This window comes from Siphateles boraxobius, unplaced genomic scaffold, assembly GCF_051911475.1.
Source record: "Siphateles boraxobius isolate OS27281-9 unplaced genomic scaffold, OSU_SipBor_1 66, whole genome shotgun sequence".
Taxonomy (NCBI): Eukaryota; Metazoa; Chordata; class Actinopteri; order Cypriniformes; family Leuciscidae; genus Siphateles; species Siphateles boraxobius.
The window spans coordinates 16,766,503-16,784,340 of NW_027509193.1; the positions used below are offsets into that span (position 1 = coordinate 16,766,503).

A 17,838-nucleotide genomic window follows, 5' to 3' on the forward strand; every position below is an offset into this window, starting at 1 on the left:
AAGTGCTTCAGACGCAATCACGCAGGGGCGTTCCCAAAGGTCATCAACGCAGCGTATCGTTACCTTCTCAGGGAACTAGGGTTACAGTTGTAACCTGAGACGATTTCATATTCTGCACCTTCTAATGGCGTTTTTCCACTGCATGGTACGGCTCGGTACGGCTCGGTACGGCTCAGTACGGTTCGGCTCGGCGCAGCACGGTTCGGCTCGCTTCACTTTTCCACTGCGTGGTACGACTCGGTGCGGCGTGGCTCGGTTGGCTTTAGCTCGGTTGCTTTTCCACTGCAGTTAGTATCGCTTCAAAGTGGGTGGGATTATGACTGATCGTTATAGTTTATCTGCTCCTCGTCAACCAACAAGAGGAACGTCTGCACTTCTCGTCCACTGACCACGATACAGCCATTTCCTTTTTGGAAGTTTTTTTTCTTCAAGCAAGTAGTTTTAAAAAGGTGCTACAGCGGTGGATTTTACTGGCTATTTAAATCTAGCGGGTTTGATGTCTCGCAAATACAATGATGTATTTGCACGTCACATTTTTCACGTCACATTTTAGTATCGGTACAGTAAACAGAGGAACCTCAACAGAGGTGGTACCATTTAAAGCGAGCCGAAGTGAGCTGTACCGTACCATGCAGTGGAAAAGGGCCACAAGTGAGCAGTACCGAGCCGAGCCGTACCGTACCATGCAGTGGAAAAGCGCCAAAGTGTGCCTTACCAAACCGAGCCGTACCGTACAATGCAGTGGAAAAGCGCCAAAGCGTGCCGTACCGAACCGAGCCATACCGTACCATGCAGTGGAAAAGCGCCATAAGTGCACTTCTTTTCTCATTACGTCTCCCCTAAGCATTTTTCCTCAGTAAATAAGGTCCCTGAAGGGAGTTTAATCCTTATGTCTGGCAGATAAGTGACCCATGGTAACCTCTCCTCAATTTGAATAACTGAATCTCACAGCACCTGGAGAAATGCATTTACCGATTCCAAAACTGGCCGATGGTGCAAGAACATGAGTAATTGAATTTCTAGTGGGTTTTATTTTACCAGTTAGGTGAGGCACTTGTGGTAATCATTTAATTTATATAAATGACATGGAATGTCTACAATGATTCATTCTAGTCCCATTTTTGGATACAGACTTATTTGTGTAGGCCTACTAGTCGAGCACAAATGTGAATAAAGCTGTTTTAAAGAAAAGTGATTGAAATAGCATCAATGTTATTTCAAAAATTCATAATTGAAGAAATCTACTGAATCTATATGCTTTTAACGGCTAATCTCTGGCACAGTTCGATGCAGTCATATTACATACATATTGAGTATGCAATTCCTTACCCAATGCCTACCCTGGGGAATCAGAATGACATGGGCTGACTCACTCATTATGGATTTAAAAGCTTTAATCATCTTCATTCAATCCATTCCTGTTCTTCCAGTCTTCCATATGATTAAAGAACCCTGGCTTTTGATCTGCTTCTAATGTGTTTAATCTGGTACCTGAGGTTGAGGGTAATTGCATCGGTAATGAGAGTGAATGATTTGATGGCCATTAGCATTATTATATGATACTGTACTGATCAGGCAATGGCAAAGAGAAGAGATCTTCAAGTATGATTTATTAATTAGCACTCTACATTTTAATGCTCTCTATGTGGCTTTGCCACTCCTCCGCCTGAACAAGTTATTGGATGTTATGGTGTTAAATGGGGGCATTGGTCAGAATGGTCACTTCATAAAAGGGTGTCAACAACAACACTGACAAAAAAAAATCTAGTCACATAACTCCTCATCAGCGTAACACACTGACCTTCCCTCACTCCCTTGAAAATGTCTGTTGGATTAAACTGAATACAATACTAAACTTTCTGTTTATGTCTGTCTATTGAAGACATTATGTCAGAGTGTCTGTGAGACAACATATGACTTTGAACCTGATAGCCCCGATCTTGGATTTAGCTGTTGATCACACTTTTTTTTTTTCAGCATGTCCTTGAGAACTAATGAAAAAAACATTTTCTTTTGGAAAACAAAGAGCTTTTCTTACATTAATAATATAATTTGCACAATACATACTGTATTGTGCAAGTAAGGTAAAGATTTTTACACTTTTCTATCTCAGTTTATTTGGGTATTAAAGTTACAATATGTATTTTTTTCGCCGCTAGGGGTCGCTAACCTCTTACAATAACAAAGGCATAGGTTTATGACGCAGTGATTAGTTGAATGATGGGACTTAGTGTCAAGCTGATGGATCTAATAATGTTTATGGATGAATGAAAACATTCATGTTTTTTAACATTACAGTGGTATGAAGCAGGTCGCAATTGCTAATAAGAGACAGATATCACATGCGAGTCCCGCGGATATAAAGGAATAAGGACGTTTAATTCTTCTAAACTACCCGCAAGTGCTGAATTACTACTCACACAGGTCAGTTTATTAGTGTCACGTGTCTGTTCTGTCTTGTATTGCACTTGGGTGTATTTGTTATGTTGGGCCATGTGATCTTGTTATTGTTTGATCCCTCCCCCTTGTTACCTGATTAGTGTTTGAGTTCTTCCACCTGTTCCCTCTTGATTTGTTCCCTTTTTAAGTCTCCTCTTGTTTGCAGTCTTTGTCGGATCGTTGTCATATGTTTTCCCAGTTTCCGTGTGATGGTCTTCGTGTTCAGAGTCAGTGTTTGTTCTTCAAGTTCAGTTTTGTTTAATGTCTCATTTATTGTGTTTTCCCCCTTGTGGGTTTTTGCTTTGTGTTTTGTTTTCTTTTGTTAATAAATCATCCGTTGCTGCACTTGAGTCCTCCTCTCCACTTTTTGTAACTGTAACGTGACAGAACGATCCGACCATTTGAGGACTCAGCAGCATGGATGACGATGATTTTGACTGGATGGATGATGACGCTTGCATGGATGACGATGACTTGGATTGTACAGACTACACAATCGCTACATTTGGATCGACCCAGTTTTCCACTATCTTTCATGACGGAATGACTCCGTCCTCTAACGAATCTGGCAGAATGAATATTTTTCAGGCCCTCGCTTTTATGGTTCATCAAAGGGAGGAGTCGGAGCGTCTGGCCGGGTTCTCGGGGACCCGTAGATGTCGTAGAGGAGGAGGAGAGGGTCGAGAAGAGGCTCAACACCACTCTCCATCCTGGCCCCCCTTCGATCCTGGGCCAGTGAAGGACAGCTTAGAGCCTACTTCTCACCATCACGGACGGAAAAGGAGGAGGAAACGTCCGTCTGCACAGCGAGAGACTGTTCACGCCACGTCGGTCCAGCGAGAGACTGTTCACGCCACGTCGGTCCAGCGAGAGACTGTTCACGTCCCGTCTACCCAGCGAGAGACTGTTCACGTCCCGTCTACCCAGCGAGAGACTGTTCACGTCCCGTCTGCCCAGTGAGAGACTGTTCACGTGCCGTCGGTCCAGCGAGAGATTGTTCACATCCCGTCCGCCCAGCGAGAGACTGTTCACGTCACGTCCGCCCAGTGAGAGACTGTTCACGTCACGTCCGCCCAGCGAGAGACGGGTCAAGTCACGTCTGCCCAGCGAGAGACTGATCACGTTCCGTCTGTCCAGTCTGAGACAGAGCCAGAGATCCCTTTTGGCGTGGCCGCCAAGGTTGTGACGGACTATCTGAAGCATCTGGCTCGGATCTTGGAGATGCCAGTCTCTGCTGTTCCAGAACCGGAGGCAGAGCTAGTGTCCGCTGTTCCAGAGCCGGAGACAGAGCAAGTGTCTGCTGTTCCTGAGCCGGAGCAAGTGTCTGCTGTCCCTGAGCCGGAGCCAGTGTCTGCTGTCCCTGAGCCGGAGCCAGCGTCTGCTGTCCCTGAGCCGGAGCCAGCGTCTGCTGTCCCTGAGCCGGAGCCAGCGTCTGCTGTCCCTGAGCCGGAGCCAGCGTCTGCTGTCCCTGAGCCGGAGCCAGTGTCTGCTGTCCCTGAGCCGGAGCCAGTGTCTGCTGTCCCTGAGCCGGAGCCAGTGTCTGCTGTCCCTGAGCCGGAGCCAGTGTCTGCTGTCCCTGAGCCGGAGCCAGTGTCTGCTGTCCCTGAGCCGGAGCCAGTGTCTGCTGTCCCTGAGCCGGAGCCAGTGTCTGCTGTCCCTGAGCCGGAGCCAGTGTCTGCTGTCCCTGAGCCGGAGCCAGTGTCTGCTGTCCCTGAGCCGGAGCCAGTGTCTGCTGTCCCTGAGCCGGAGCCAGTGTCTGCTGTCCCTGAGCCGGAGCCAGTGTCTGCGGTCCCTGAGCCGGAGCCAGTGTCTGCGGTCCCTGAGCCGGAGCCAGTGTCTGCTGTCCCTGAGCCGGAGCCAGTGTCTGCTGTCTCTGAGCCGGAGCCAGTGTCTGCTGTTCTTGTTTCATTCAACGGCCGGTGTCTGCTCCTGAGCCGTGGTCGCCTCCGCCCTGGCCGCCCGAGGGTTCTTCTGCTTCGCCCCGGCCGCCCGATGGGTCGTCTGCTTCGCCCCGGCCGCCCGATGGGTCGTCTGCTTCGCCCCGGCCGCCCGATGGGTCGTCTGCTTCGCCCCGGCCGCCCGATGGGTCTTCTGCTTCGCCCCGGCCGCCCGATGGACTTTGTGTTTCGTCCGGGTCTCCCAGGACTAAACGCTTTGTCCCTCCCGTCCAACCCTGGTCTGTCCCTCCCGTCCCGCCCTGGTCTGTCCCTCCCGTCCCGCCCTGGTCTGTCCCTCCCGTCCCGCCTGATGGAGCGTCTGGTAGCCGCTCCGTCGGGAGGGGGTAATGTCAAATCCAAGTTATTGCGGACGTGGAGCTCTTGGCATCTCAAAAACACACTCCTGCACGCCGATATTGATCCTCATTTTAGTTCTCCTTTTTTGTCCCAAAGTCTGCTTGCCATTGTCTATAATGTTTGAATGAAACAAGAACAGCACTATACAGTTCATCGATATTTACGCAGTTGACCACGTCTGTCGCCATGGTTAACGCATGGCTATGGCATTATGAGCGGAAACCGAGGATATCGCGGATATTGCGTCATTGACAGGCGAATTTTTTTTCCGGGACGGCCACTTATTTAAAATTGGAATTTCTCTGAAATAAAAAATCGTTGGAGACTTTTGGGATATTATAGGTACACAGCTGCAGGAAATATATCACATTGTGCAAGTGATTTTTGGATATTTTATTACAAAATTCGTACACATTGTACCTTTAATGTAGCCTATGTTATCTCATGCTGTAACATTTACCATAAATATAAAAAAATATTATGAAAGCCAATTTAATTAAATGTGAAAGCAAAAAACACATTGACATTTCATGTTTTATTCCTTTAGCAGGATATCCTTTAATTTTGGTGTATGTTCACTAACCAATAACTCCTGCTGTTCTACCGTAGATTTTGTGACAAAACTAATTTTATTAGTCTGAGATTTTTTTAAAAAAACTTTTCAAATAGAATAGAATAGAATAAAAATATTTAAAAATAGGAGGCTGTCCAGGAGCTGCTTATTTCACTGTATTCCATGGGGAACGTGTTTATCTAATGGTGCCTTTACTTAGTTCTTCAAAACTCATTGGAGTTAAATCCTGACAGATGTTTCCAAAGCTGTTGGCGCACAATCATTCCCCGCCAGTGCCGGAGCCAGTGCCAGTGTCTGCTCCAGAGCCGGAGCCAGTGCCAGTGTCTGCTCCAGAGCCGGAGCCAGTGCCAGTGTCTGCTCCAGAGCCGGAGCCAGTGCCAGTGTCTGCTCCTGAGCCGGTGTCTGCTCCTGAGCCGGTGTCTGCTCCTGAGCCGGTGTCTGCTCCTGAGCCGGTGTCTGCTCCTGAGCCGTGGTCGCCTCCGCCTTGGCCGCCCGAGGGTTCTTCTGCTTCGCCCCGGCCGCCCGATGGGTCGTCTGCTTCGCCCCGGCCGCCCGATGGGTCTTCTGCTTCGCCCCGGCCGCCCGATGGGTCGTCAGCTTCGCCCTGGCCGCCCGATGGACTTTGTGTTTCGTCCGGGTCTCCCAGGACTAAACGCTTTGTCCCTCCCGTCCAACCCTGGTCTGTCCCTCCCATCCCAAGCTGGTCTGTCCCTCCCGTCCCGCCCTGGTCTGTCCCTCCCGTCCCGCCTGATGGAGCGTCTGGTAGCCGCTCCGTCGGGAGGGGGTAATGTCACGTGTCTGTCCTGTCTTGTATTGCACTTGGGTGTCTTTGTTATGTTGGGCCATGTGCTCTCGTTATTGTTTGATCCCTCCCCCTTGTTACCTGATTAGTGTTTGAGTTCTTCCGCCTGTTCCCTCTTGATTTGTTCCCTTTTTAAGTCTCCTCTTGTTTGCAGTCTTTGTCGGATCGTTGTCATATGTTTTCCCAGTTTCTGTGTGATGGTCTTCGTGTTCAGAGTCAGTGTTTGTTCTTCAAGTTCAGTTTTGTTTAATGTCTCATTTATTGTGTTTTCCCCCTTGTGGGTTTTTGCTTTGTGTTTTGTTTTCTTTTGTTAATAAATCATCCGTTGCTGCACTTAGAGTCTCTCCACTTTTTGTAACTGTAACGTGACAATTAGACGAATTAAACTTGTGAGGTCACGCAGCCCTGTTTCACTTGGTCTAACGTTACACTATCACACTAAACAGCATTTAAATGTGTGTTGAAAGTTATAATGTTATTCTATGTGTTAGTTAGTTTGCTATATGAAACTAGCAGTAAACTAGATCAACATTAGAATAACATACTGATCATATTCTACCATTTCATCATGTTGAGCTATATAACATCGATTTGCTTAATGTAATGTTACATTTGCTGATCTGTCTGATAAATGTACAACAGCGGTGTCGCTGTCAAGTCGTGACTCGTGAAGCTCTGTCAAATCCAAGTTATTGCGGACGTGGAGCTCTTGGCATCTCAAAAACACACTCCTGCACGCCAATATTGATCCTCATTTTAGTTCTCCTTTTTTGTCCCAAAGTCTGCTTGCCATGGACTATAATGTTTGAATGAAACAAGAACAGCACTATACAGTTCATCGATATTTACGCAGTTGACCACGTCTGTCGCCATGGTTAACGCATGGCTATGGCATTATGAGCGGAAACCGAGGATATCGCGGATATTGCGTCATTGACAGGCGAATTTTTTTTTCCGGGACGGCCACTTATTTAAAATTGGAATTTCTCTGAAATAAAAAATCGTTGGAGACTTTTGGGATATTATAAGTACACAGCTGCAGGAAATATATCACATTGTGCAAGTGATTTTTGGATATTTTATTACAAAATTCGTACACATTGTACCTTTAATGTAGCCTATGTTATCTCATGCTGTAACATTTACCATAAATATAAAAAAATATTATGAAAGCCAATTTAATTAAATGTGAAAGCAAAAAACACATTGACATTTCATGTTTTATTCCTTTAGCAGGATATCCTTTAATTTTGGTGTATGTTCACTAACCAATAACTCCTGCTGTTCTACCGTAGATTTTGTGACAAAACTAATTTTATTAGTCTGAGATTTTTAAAAAAAAAACTTTCAAATAGAATAGAATAGAATAAAAATATTTAAAAATAGGAGGCTGTCCAGGAGCTGCTTATTTCACTGTATTCCATGGGGAACGTGTTTATCTAATGGTGCCTTTACTTAGTTCTTCAAAACTCATTGGAGTTAAATCCTGACAGATGTTTCCAAAGCTGTTGGCGCACAATCATTCCCCGCCAATCCATTGCGCAACACATTCACACTGCTTTACACACGGCCTGTTGAAGTTTCCCCACAGTGCAAAAACACTCTTTCACATAATTGTGGTATACTGTATAATTTAATTGAATTAAGTGATCATATTAATGAATGGTAATTTGATTAATTGACAGATATCATCAAAATCAGGAGGCTTTCTTGGTTAACTTAATATAGGCTATATATGCACTTTTCAACTTAAAACCGTATTATAGGTTTGTTCAATTAATTAACATTTTGTTCATTTTAAAAAGATGTAGCACGTAACAATTGCACTCTTTGTAGCTACTTGACATTCATTTACACAGTTTAGGAATAAATGTCAAACTACTTTAACCTGCTGCAGACAGACAAATAGGGAATATGGTGTCAAATTTTACGACGTAAACAGCCTAAAACAAAGAGTTGCATACACAGACAAATAAACAAAACAATAAAAAACCATTGCGTCATTGAATACCGTTAGGTTTCGCTTTAAACTTTAAAATGTAACTCTTACCTCCTCCATGGATATTCTCCTCACACGAATACCAGATGCCCGTGTGAAAATGCCTAAAGAGAAAGCGATCGTCACCCGTTTCCCAACTATAGTGAACTTTACTCGGGTCTGTCTCGTTCACCCCATAGTCAATACAATTATGCCGTCTCTCCTTACTGCAGTTTGGTTTGGGGACCCTCTGAGTCCCTTCGCACCAGTAGGTCGTGATGAACGCTGTCGTTGAGAATAAGAGTGCTAGAAGATTTAACCCCACAGAAAGCAGAGCACGGCATTTTCGAGTGGTCTTCATAGTCCTATACGAAGTGGCTCACACACACTTAAATGAGCTTCAAACCGGGCTGCAAAAGCTTGATTTTTGTGAGGAAAGCGCAGGGGTTGCGCTCACCTCACCTCACCTCTGCTCACCGGCCCGAAATGACAGTGACAGGTTCGATCTTCACACATATAAAATGAGAGTCACTCCTCTGATGCTCGCAGCTGGATCCATTCGCATGGAGAGACGTGACTCAAGTAAGAAAGATCTCCGTGACATCTTTGAGGCAGACACTTACGCTGCCAACTGTTGTGATCTCTCTCTCTCTCTCTCTCTCTCTCTCTCTCTCTCTCTCTCTCTCTCTCTCTCTCTCTGCGAGCGTCACCCCTCCCCTATTAATTTTTCTTTTGGTGACTAAAGGGGTCATAAACCTATTTTGTAGGACTAATTATGGGTCAATGACGACGTGTGCAATTTGTAATATATTTTGGGGGGGGGTAATTTACATTTAAAGTAAGATTACTGCACAGTCTAAAGTTAGCTGACCATAAACTATGTGATAGCCTATGTGATGTGAAAATCTAATAAACTGACAATGACAGTTTTGACGTTTTCCTGCAAGATGACGCAAATTCTGTGCGTATAAAAATGTTGTTTATATATAGCCTATGTGTTTGTGTATACAAATGTATTAATGTAAAAATAATGTTGTGCACATTTATTTCGTTCTATGCCTACACTCATATTTAATGCATACCAAATTTCCAAAGTGCATAGAACGATTATAACTACAAAAACAGACGATTTTGAAATCTGTCTTTTTTTCATCTTGCATATTTATCATTGACTCGTAATTATAGCCACGTGAAGTATTCAATATTTTTTAGCCAGACTTAATGGCTATTATATACGTATAGCCTACCCTAAGAGCTTTTAAATCCATGAATTCTTTACAGAATAATTGTTTATAGAGCCAAAATCAGCTTTTTTTTTATTTAATCACAGACCTTTGTTTCAGAAAGACCACTCACAACGAGAATTCATCACATATCGTTTTATAGTACCTCCTTAATCAATACAATGGTGTATGAGTTGCACTCTGCTAAAGGGTGAAATATCTCTCAGGGATCAGGCTTGTTGTATTGTAAACATTATGTCTTAGCATTATTTTGTAATCTATTCAACATGAATCAAATTTCATTTCTGGAAATAAACCTGTCATAACTGTGACTCTTTATATGGGTGCTTTGCATTTATAGACAGAGATGTCATGGTCATTAAAAAAAGTGGGCTAATTTAAAGCATACAAACTTTCATCATGTCAAGCATGTGTGTGTGTGTGTGTGTGTGTGTGTGTGTGTGTGTGTGTGTGTGTGTGTGTGTGTGTGTGTGTGTGTGTGTGTGTGTGTGTGTGTGTGTGTGTGTCTGTGTGTGTGTGTGTGTGTGTGTGTGTGTGTGTGTGTGTGTGTGTGTGTGTGTGTGTGTGTGTGTGTGTGTGTGATGATTAAGAGGGTTAAAACTTCTGATATGGTCATCATCTTCATTAGGGTGGAGAGTGTGGCCCAGCTGTCAGTTAATGTTTTCTTTGTGGCAGGAGGTTACAAAGCCTGCCCCTGTTGTGTTGTGCAGTCAACTTGACATTCATGAAAGAATTACCATCATCATGAAATACCATTCCTACCCCACCCACACGCATTTAGCAGAAGGCTTGACATCCATATTTCTGTCATCTTATACCCTAGCGCCCCTTAATCATTGGAATACAACAATAAATTATGTGTGTCTGTCTGATATCTGAGCACAAAAAAATTTAACATATTTGTCCATGTGCTGAGATGAGATGGGAAACAACAAAGGAGACCTTCTTTATGAGCCATAGCACATTTAGCTTAACACGCTGACAAACAAGCAGGTGGTATAGCTTTACTTCTCCGGCTGTCATTTCAAATTAAATTTTGCTCAGTCATGCCTTCAGATACACACTCGACAAACAAGATCTGCAGCAGCAAGGGATATCCTGCGTGCTCATCGAACACTTGATACAATGTGACATTGACATCCACCATTCTGACCATGGAGCTTGTCAACCAGATTTGACCTCTTTTCAGAACCATTTTGGTGTTGTCGGCTTAATAAAAACAGACTGCGTCTTGTTCTGTGTATTCATTCAAACCCCTCCCTTTTGTTTCTGAGGTTTACTGAGTTAATATTGCCGCAAACCATACTGTCTGGACGGCAATATTATGTAAGACAATGTCACCGCCAGTCCCGTTCATTGCGCCTCGATTTGTGCACAACGGCCAATGAAAATGCTGTATGCTGTGAAAGTAATCTAGGAATCTATTCCACCGTCAGGAGTCATTTTCGAAATACCATTTCCATCATATATGTATTGCATAAACTGGAGAACTCCATTATTTTGAGAGGTTAATGATATTTATGCAAATTGGAATCTGATGGATTTGGACAAAAGGATGATAACCAGGGCTGTGTGTAGAGGCCTGGTCATTCCAGTTTCAATAAAGAAACTTGTACAAGAGCTGACAAGATTGGGCTCTTGGTTAGAAGGCAGCCTAAAGTCATGTTTTTGCAGGCATTTTTGGTCTATGTTATGGTTTCCCGGAATAATTTTTCAGAAGTTTAGCAAGCAGACACAGTCAGACCTGTTTAACTCAGTTGAAATCTTAATTGTGCTACATTATACTATATATTCAGGGGAAGACTAATTCATATTCTGTTCATACAAATGCAGACTGTCTCCCCAGGTAGTTCCAAGAATTGCTGTGATTAACCTAACAGCATGATCTTTTCCTCCTCTCATCTCCTCGTTCCCGATCCATTAATGCATTAACGACACTTGAACTCAGACACAAACAGTTAAATTCACTCTGTGAGTCTCTATTGATTTCTGAGATACCTTGGATCTGATACATCACATGGTTGTTATGACGTTAGCAGAGGTCTATGATACTTATCATATAGTTTTTATCATTTAGTTTTTCCACTGAGGTCCTATTTTGTGCCAATAACAGTCATATTTTCTATAACAGTCATATAGTCTTAACCCCCTACAATGCTACACGTGCTTTACGATCTTCTGAAGCTGGTCTTTTAACTGTCCAAACAACACGGCTAAAAACTATGGGTGATCGGAAACGATGACGCAGAGGCTCTCGGTCGGCTCTCTGATTGGATGTCATACAACGGAAGAAAACATACAACAACAGCCTGGACTGCCAGTTATGTTAGTGCAAGTCAATTCTGCATTTTACAATGCTATAACTGCCTACATGCGCCGGAGGCAAGCTATTATTCAAGCGATGTATGACAATTCCCGTGTGCAGCGGTGGTATGGACCTACGTCGGTTTTGGGTTAAGCCGGGTAGAACCAGCGCATGGTGGGATAATTTTATCAATGAAGTTGTGGTTTCTGAGGAATGGTGCGAAAACTTTCGAGTTTCCAGATCGGCACTAATCAACCTCAGCGAAATCTGAGGAATAGTCAATCTGATTCCTGTTTACACCGGCATGCGCATGCCCAGTGTTGATGAATGGTCATGTGATCCGCGTTTCGGGTCGTTTTAATGGGGACGGAGATCAATTCTAATTTGCAGCTAAAACGCTGGTGTGGACGGAGATCTTATTCGTTTTAATTCTCCGTTTCTAAACTAAAACGCAGTAGTGTGGATGGGGCCTTAAAGAAAAAAATGTGGTGACTAACTTGTAAGAACTAGTCTTAGCGGTATGCAACCAACCCCTGGTGCTTCCTTCCTCCTGATTGTGCTTGGTGTTGATTTAATTTTTACATCCTCTTTATATCCACAACAGTTTATTCTGTCTTGAACTTAACTAAAGAATTGAATTAAAAAAGAAAGAAAACAGAAAAATGTCTCAGTCTGAATATCATCCATATGGTGGAAGAGATCAGACTATGACATTATCTAAGAACCTAACAACCACTACAGATGGACCAGAAATCCGTATAGTCCCAGAGATGAAGACTGTAAACAAACATCGTTCACCCCTCATATTTCTTTTTTAAAGCATCTGTGAATGTCAACTGTTATGAGCGTGATGACTCAGCTTAATAAACACTTCATATGGGAATCTTATTGGATTCACAGATGAATGTGCATAAATTTCATCCCTTGTGATGTTTCAGGTGCACATGGTGTTCTTCATTTTTTTTTTTTTCATTAAAATCTTTTGAAGGTTCGCCTTACAAAAGTTCCTCTGAAGGCTTTTGCGCTGTCTCGTTTCCACAGTTCCTCTCTGACTTGTCTGATGCCCTTGCCTCGGCCATTCTCTGAACCTCTATTTCACAGATGGTACAGCACACAGCAAGAGTGATCTTCTGTTGGGCTGTGTTCATTTCTGATTTAGGAAGAGAGGGAGCAAACTAAACAAGCTCGGTGGCATCCATCAGCGCTGTGGCCTGAGAGTGGAAAGGTGGCGTAAATCTGAAGCCTTTCTATGGCGAGTGAAACAAGGCTATTACCTCTCTGATGGATGCATGCACTTCACTTTGCGAATTTTTTTTTTATGCCAAGAACAGGCATATGGAAGATGCAGACTATTTTTTATTATTTACCATGCTGATTAATCTGGGGGATTTATATTATGTAACACGTTCTGTTGTTTTTCCAATTGGAACATGTGGTTGCGTTCATTAACAAAACAAAAGCCATAATATTTAATATGTAATATTTTGGTACCCGAATCTTTTGAGAATTCAGGAAGCCCCTCTGTATTTTTCATTCAATTAATTTCTTTATTTATTAGAGAAACCTTACCAGGAGCGTCTGATAAAATATACTTCTGTAACCTATTACTTTAAAATTTTACTTTGTAATCAATTTGTCAAGCATGTCAACCCAAATCCTGGTCTGGAATAATGTAGGCCTATTGCTCTCACATTGAATCCCACATGCTCCGGCTTTAATTTGACATATTTTATTCATTCTTTTGTCAGGTTTTGTGAGTGTGCTTTCCCTCGTGTTACGTCTGTGCTGTGTGGCTAACTTCAAAGAACATTCTCTTTTAAAAAAGAACTTCTATTCTTTCACAAAAAGCACTGGTGATATCTTGTCAGCTTGTCAATTCCAATTATAGTTTTCTCTCCCCAGCTGAGGCTTTGGAGCAGAAATCTTTACGAGCCATCAGATGCCTCCGCTGACTTTTTGAACAGACCCCTCTTGCCAGACTGGGGGAATGAGAAAGGGATTGTAAAAAGACTGATAGATGGCCGTCGAGCCCGAGTAAGGACGTGTGTCTCAGTCTTACATGCCGCCTGGTGTACTGAAGCGTTCCACCGACGGCGGCGGCGGGAAATATGACACACCAAAGCCTGCGGAGGATCAATATTTAATCTTTAATGTGCCTCTCCCAAAAACCTGCGACTGAAGACTTTGTTTACAATATATTATCCAACTTAAAGGGTCCTTGTTCCACCTGGGTATTGACAATGTCGGGTACACAAATCATGCTGAGCTTTTAAAGCGGTTGTGGGAATAAGTGGGCTGAATATAGAGAAGAGCAGATGCAGAGTGCCAGAGAGAAGACGACAGTACAAACAGGTTAAGAAGGCCTTTATTAATGACAAGCGAATGATTAATGGCCAACAGAAACTGCATTAATGAGCTGCCACTATCTTATTATGCTTCCCAAGAGAGTGTGCACTGTTTTTTTTAATTATATTTAAAATTGATATATTTATTAATATAATACATTAATGTGTGTATATATATATGTATATATATATATATATATATATATATATATATATATATATACACACACACACATACTCTCTTGATCTCCAAAGATACATAAGAACCCTTCAGTCATATGTGATTGAAGTACCTTAAATGCCCACTGAAGTGCCTTGGAATGAGCAATTTTTTATGATGCGCTGACGTAATTTCCACTGAAACAGGAAGCTAAGGCGGGACATATATAATGGCTCCTCCTCCTTTCCAAATAGTCAGTAGCATTTAGTTTACCTCACAGACTGCAAATCTTTGACAGGACCATGGAAGCGAATCCGAGCGCTGATGATATGTTATTCAATAGTAGAGGTGTGAATAAATTCTAGCCATTTCATTCTTAACCAATGTAGAGTTGGGTTTAATTTGTCATTTAATAAGATCTACTAATATTGTTAGTGCTGAGAATTTTCACGTGAATAAATCCATAGATCTGCGATTTTAAATTGCTTACTCTAATGGTCTAGTGGTAGAACTTCTGCCAAGCCTGTCTGAGTTCTAAGCCGCACTCGTAAAGTTTTTTTTTTTCATCAAAACCAAATATGTTTATCAGTGGATGTATATCAAGCAGGGACACGTTTGAGTGCATTTTGTTTTGTGATTTCACAGACGAATAGAGAGTCTCCGCATCTACTTTAAGCGATAAATTGAACCACTCATCCGTCTGAAGACTGTATCTGCGCCACTGATAGCAGCGACAACGAGCACTTAGCTTGATTTAAAAAATAAGAAAAACATTGCAGTGCTAGAACGCCTCTTATTTAACAAACAGACTAAATTAATTATGTGCTAGTTAACTGGGGATGTTTTATTTATTTATATTAGGTCCATCTGTGCCGCGAGATGTTGAAAAAAGTGGTCTGGACAATATTGACCCTTGCAAAAACCCATATTGCTCCGTGACGTGTCAACAGTCGCTTTGGCCAGGTGCAGAGCATGTGAGGATTTATAGCGTAGGGGGCGGGGGGCTTTAGATTCTAGAGAGCATTTGATCGGACAGAAGCTGTGATGAGAAGTCCTCGGTGATGTCATAAAAATCTGTGATCCATTTTTGCGGAAGTGAGAGACTGTAGGTTTTGAATGCTTCTATCTCCTAAATGCAAATTATGTAATTGTTTTGGAACATATCAGCTTATTCATAACATTAAGGCTAACATATTTGTACTAAAAGCTAAAAAACTTAAATTTTGATTTCTGTCACGATTCAGTGTGTATTAGTTCAGTTTTGAGATCTTGTTTCCCCCCGTCTTAGTGATTTTGGTTCAGTCCTGTTAGTTTTCCCGCTCCTCGTTTGTGTTCAGTTTCTTCACCTGTGTTTTGTTAATTATCCCATTAGTCCCAGTTCTTTTAAGCCTTGTGTTTTCCCTCAGTGTTTGTTGGTCGTCGTCCTTGTATGGTTGTGTTTTCTGAAGTCCTGGAGTTTTGTTCTTTTGTTCCTGTATGTTGCAGAAAGTTAAGTTTGTAAATAAATCAACTATACTGCTATTCTTGTGTCCTCGTCTCAGCAACCTGCACACAACCTGACAGAACGACCAACCTACAAAAAAAACCTTAAAAACTGAAAATGGGCCGAAGGAGGAAAAACAAGGAGGTGAGCCCCTTTGAATCCCCAATTCTCTTACAAGAGTAGCGCTCACTCGAAGAGTATGCAGGGCTGTACGTTGGCTTCTATCAAGATGACATATTGGAGGAAGAGGAACTGACAAAGAGTTTCTGGGGTGGACTGAAGGACCCACTAGCCCAGATACTACTTGTAAGTGGCCTAAATATGTCCTTCCTGGAGTTTGTGAATCACACACTGTGGGCGTGTGGATCCGACTATCTCGTGGAGGATCTCCCACTCCAGCCAGTTCCAAGTCCGGTATGCCCTGAACCCATCGCCTGCCCACCAGAGCCAGTCTTCGAGCAAGAGCAAGAGCCAGTCTTCGAGCAAGAGCCAGCCCCAGGGGTTCCTCGCTTCCCTGCTGTTCAGCCTGAGACTCTCGTGTGGCCCCGAGCCCGCAAGCTGGTTTCTAACAGTAGGGACCTAGGGGCAAAAATGGCGGATCCGGCGCTCCAATCCATGCGATCAGCGTTCAAATCAGTTTTCCCTCTCCGGTCTTCAGTCCCAGGTCGTACTTCCACGTCCAGCCCAGAGTTTCCTTCGCCGCTGGTCCCGTCCAGGCCCGAGTCCCATGATGTGCTGGCCCCGTCCAGGCCCGAGTCCCATGATGTGCTGGCCCCGTCCAGGCCCGAGTCCCATGATGTGCTGGCCCCGTCCAGGCCCGAGTCCCATGATGTGCTGGCCCCGTCCAGGCCCGAGTCCCATGATGTGCTGGCCCCGTCCAGGCCCGAGTCCCATGATGTGCTGGCCCCGTCCAGGCCCGAGTCCCATGATGTGCTGGCCCCGTCCAGGCCCGAGTCCCATGATGTGCTGGCCCCGTCCAGGCCCGAGTCCCATGATGTGCTGGCCCCGTCCAGGCCCGAGTCCCATGATGTGCTGGCCCCGTCCAGGCCCGAGTCCCATGATGTGCTGGCCCCATCCAGGCCCGAGTCCCATGATGTGCTGGCCCCGTCCAGGCCCGAGTCCCATGATGTGCTGGCCCCGTCCAGGCCCGAGTCCCATGATGTGCTGGCCCCGTCCAGGCCCGAGTCCCATGATGTGCTGGCCCCGTCCAGGCCCGAGTCCCATGATGTGCTGGCCCCGTCCAGGCCCGAGTCCCATGATGTGCTGGCCCCGTCCAGGCCCGAGTCCCATGATGTGCTGGCCCCGTCCAGGCCCGAGTCCCATGATGTGCTGGCCCCGTCCAGGCCCGAGTCCCATGATGTGCTGGCCCCGTCCAGGCCCGAGTCCCATGATGTGCTGGCCCCATCCAGTCCTGCGCCAGAGCCCGTTGATCCTGCCCCAGAGCCGTTTGATCGTGCGCCAGAGCCCGAGCCAGTCTTCGAGCAAGAGCGAGAGCCAGAGCCAGTCTTCGAGCAAGAGCCAGCCCCAGGGGTTCCTCGCTTCCCTGCTGTTCAGCCTGAGACTCTCGTGTGGCCCCGAGCCCGCAAGCTGGTTTCTAACAGTAGGGACCTGGGGGCAAAAATGGCGGATCCGGCGCTCCAATCCGTGCGATCAGCGTTCAAATCAGTTTTCCCTCTCCGGTCTTCAGTCCCAGGTCGTACTTCCACGTCCAGCCCAGAGTTTTCTTTGCCGCTGGTCCCGTCCAGTTCCGAGTCCCATGATGTGCTGGCCCCGTCCAGTTCCGAGTCCCATGATGTGCTGGCCCCGTCCAGTTCCGAGTCCCATGATGTGCTGGCCCCGTCCAGTTCCGAGTCCCATGATGTGCTGGCCCCGTCCAGTTCCGAGTCCCATGATGTGCTGGCCCCGTCCAGTTCCGAGTCCCATGATGTGCTGGCCCCGTCCAGTTCCGAGTCCCATGATGTGCTGGCCCCGTCCAGTTCCGAGTCCCATGATGTGCTGGCCCCGTCCAGTTCCGAGTCCCATGATGTGCTGGTCCAGTCCTGCGCCGGAGCCCGTTGATCCTTCGCCAGAGCCCGTTGATCCTGCGCCAGTCCTGTCCAGCCCAGAGTTTCCTTCACTGCTGGTCCTGCCCAGCCCAAGACCCTCGTTGCTGCCGGATCCCCCCTTTCCTGTCAATTTCCCCATTAAAATTTTGGGGGGGTGCCCGCCTGAAGG

General features: G+C 45.1%; 1 protein-coding gene across 1 annotated transcript in view; it reads right to left on the reverse strand.

Moving 5' to 3' along the window:
* gsg1l (gsg1-like) overlaps positions 1-8,745 on the reverse strand; it is a 52,897-nt gene extending 44,152 nt beyond the window's left edge. The window contains exon 1 of the mRNA XM_077212614.1: positions 8,160-8,745. Within this exon, the coding sequence (XP_077068729.1) occupies positions 8,160-8,448 (289 nt within the window). The 5' untranslated portion in view covers positions 8,449-8,745. The remainder of the gene's footprint in view (positions 1-8,159) is intronic.
* Between the last annotated feature and the right edge of the window lie 9,093 nt (positions 8,746-17,838).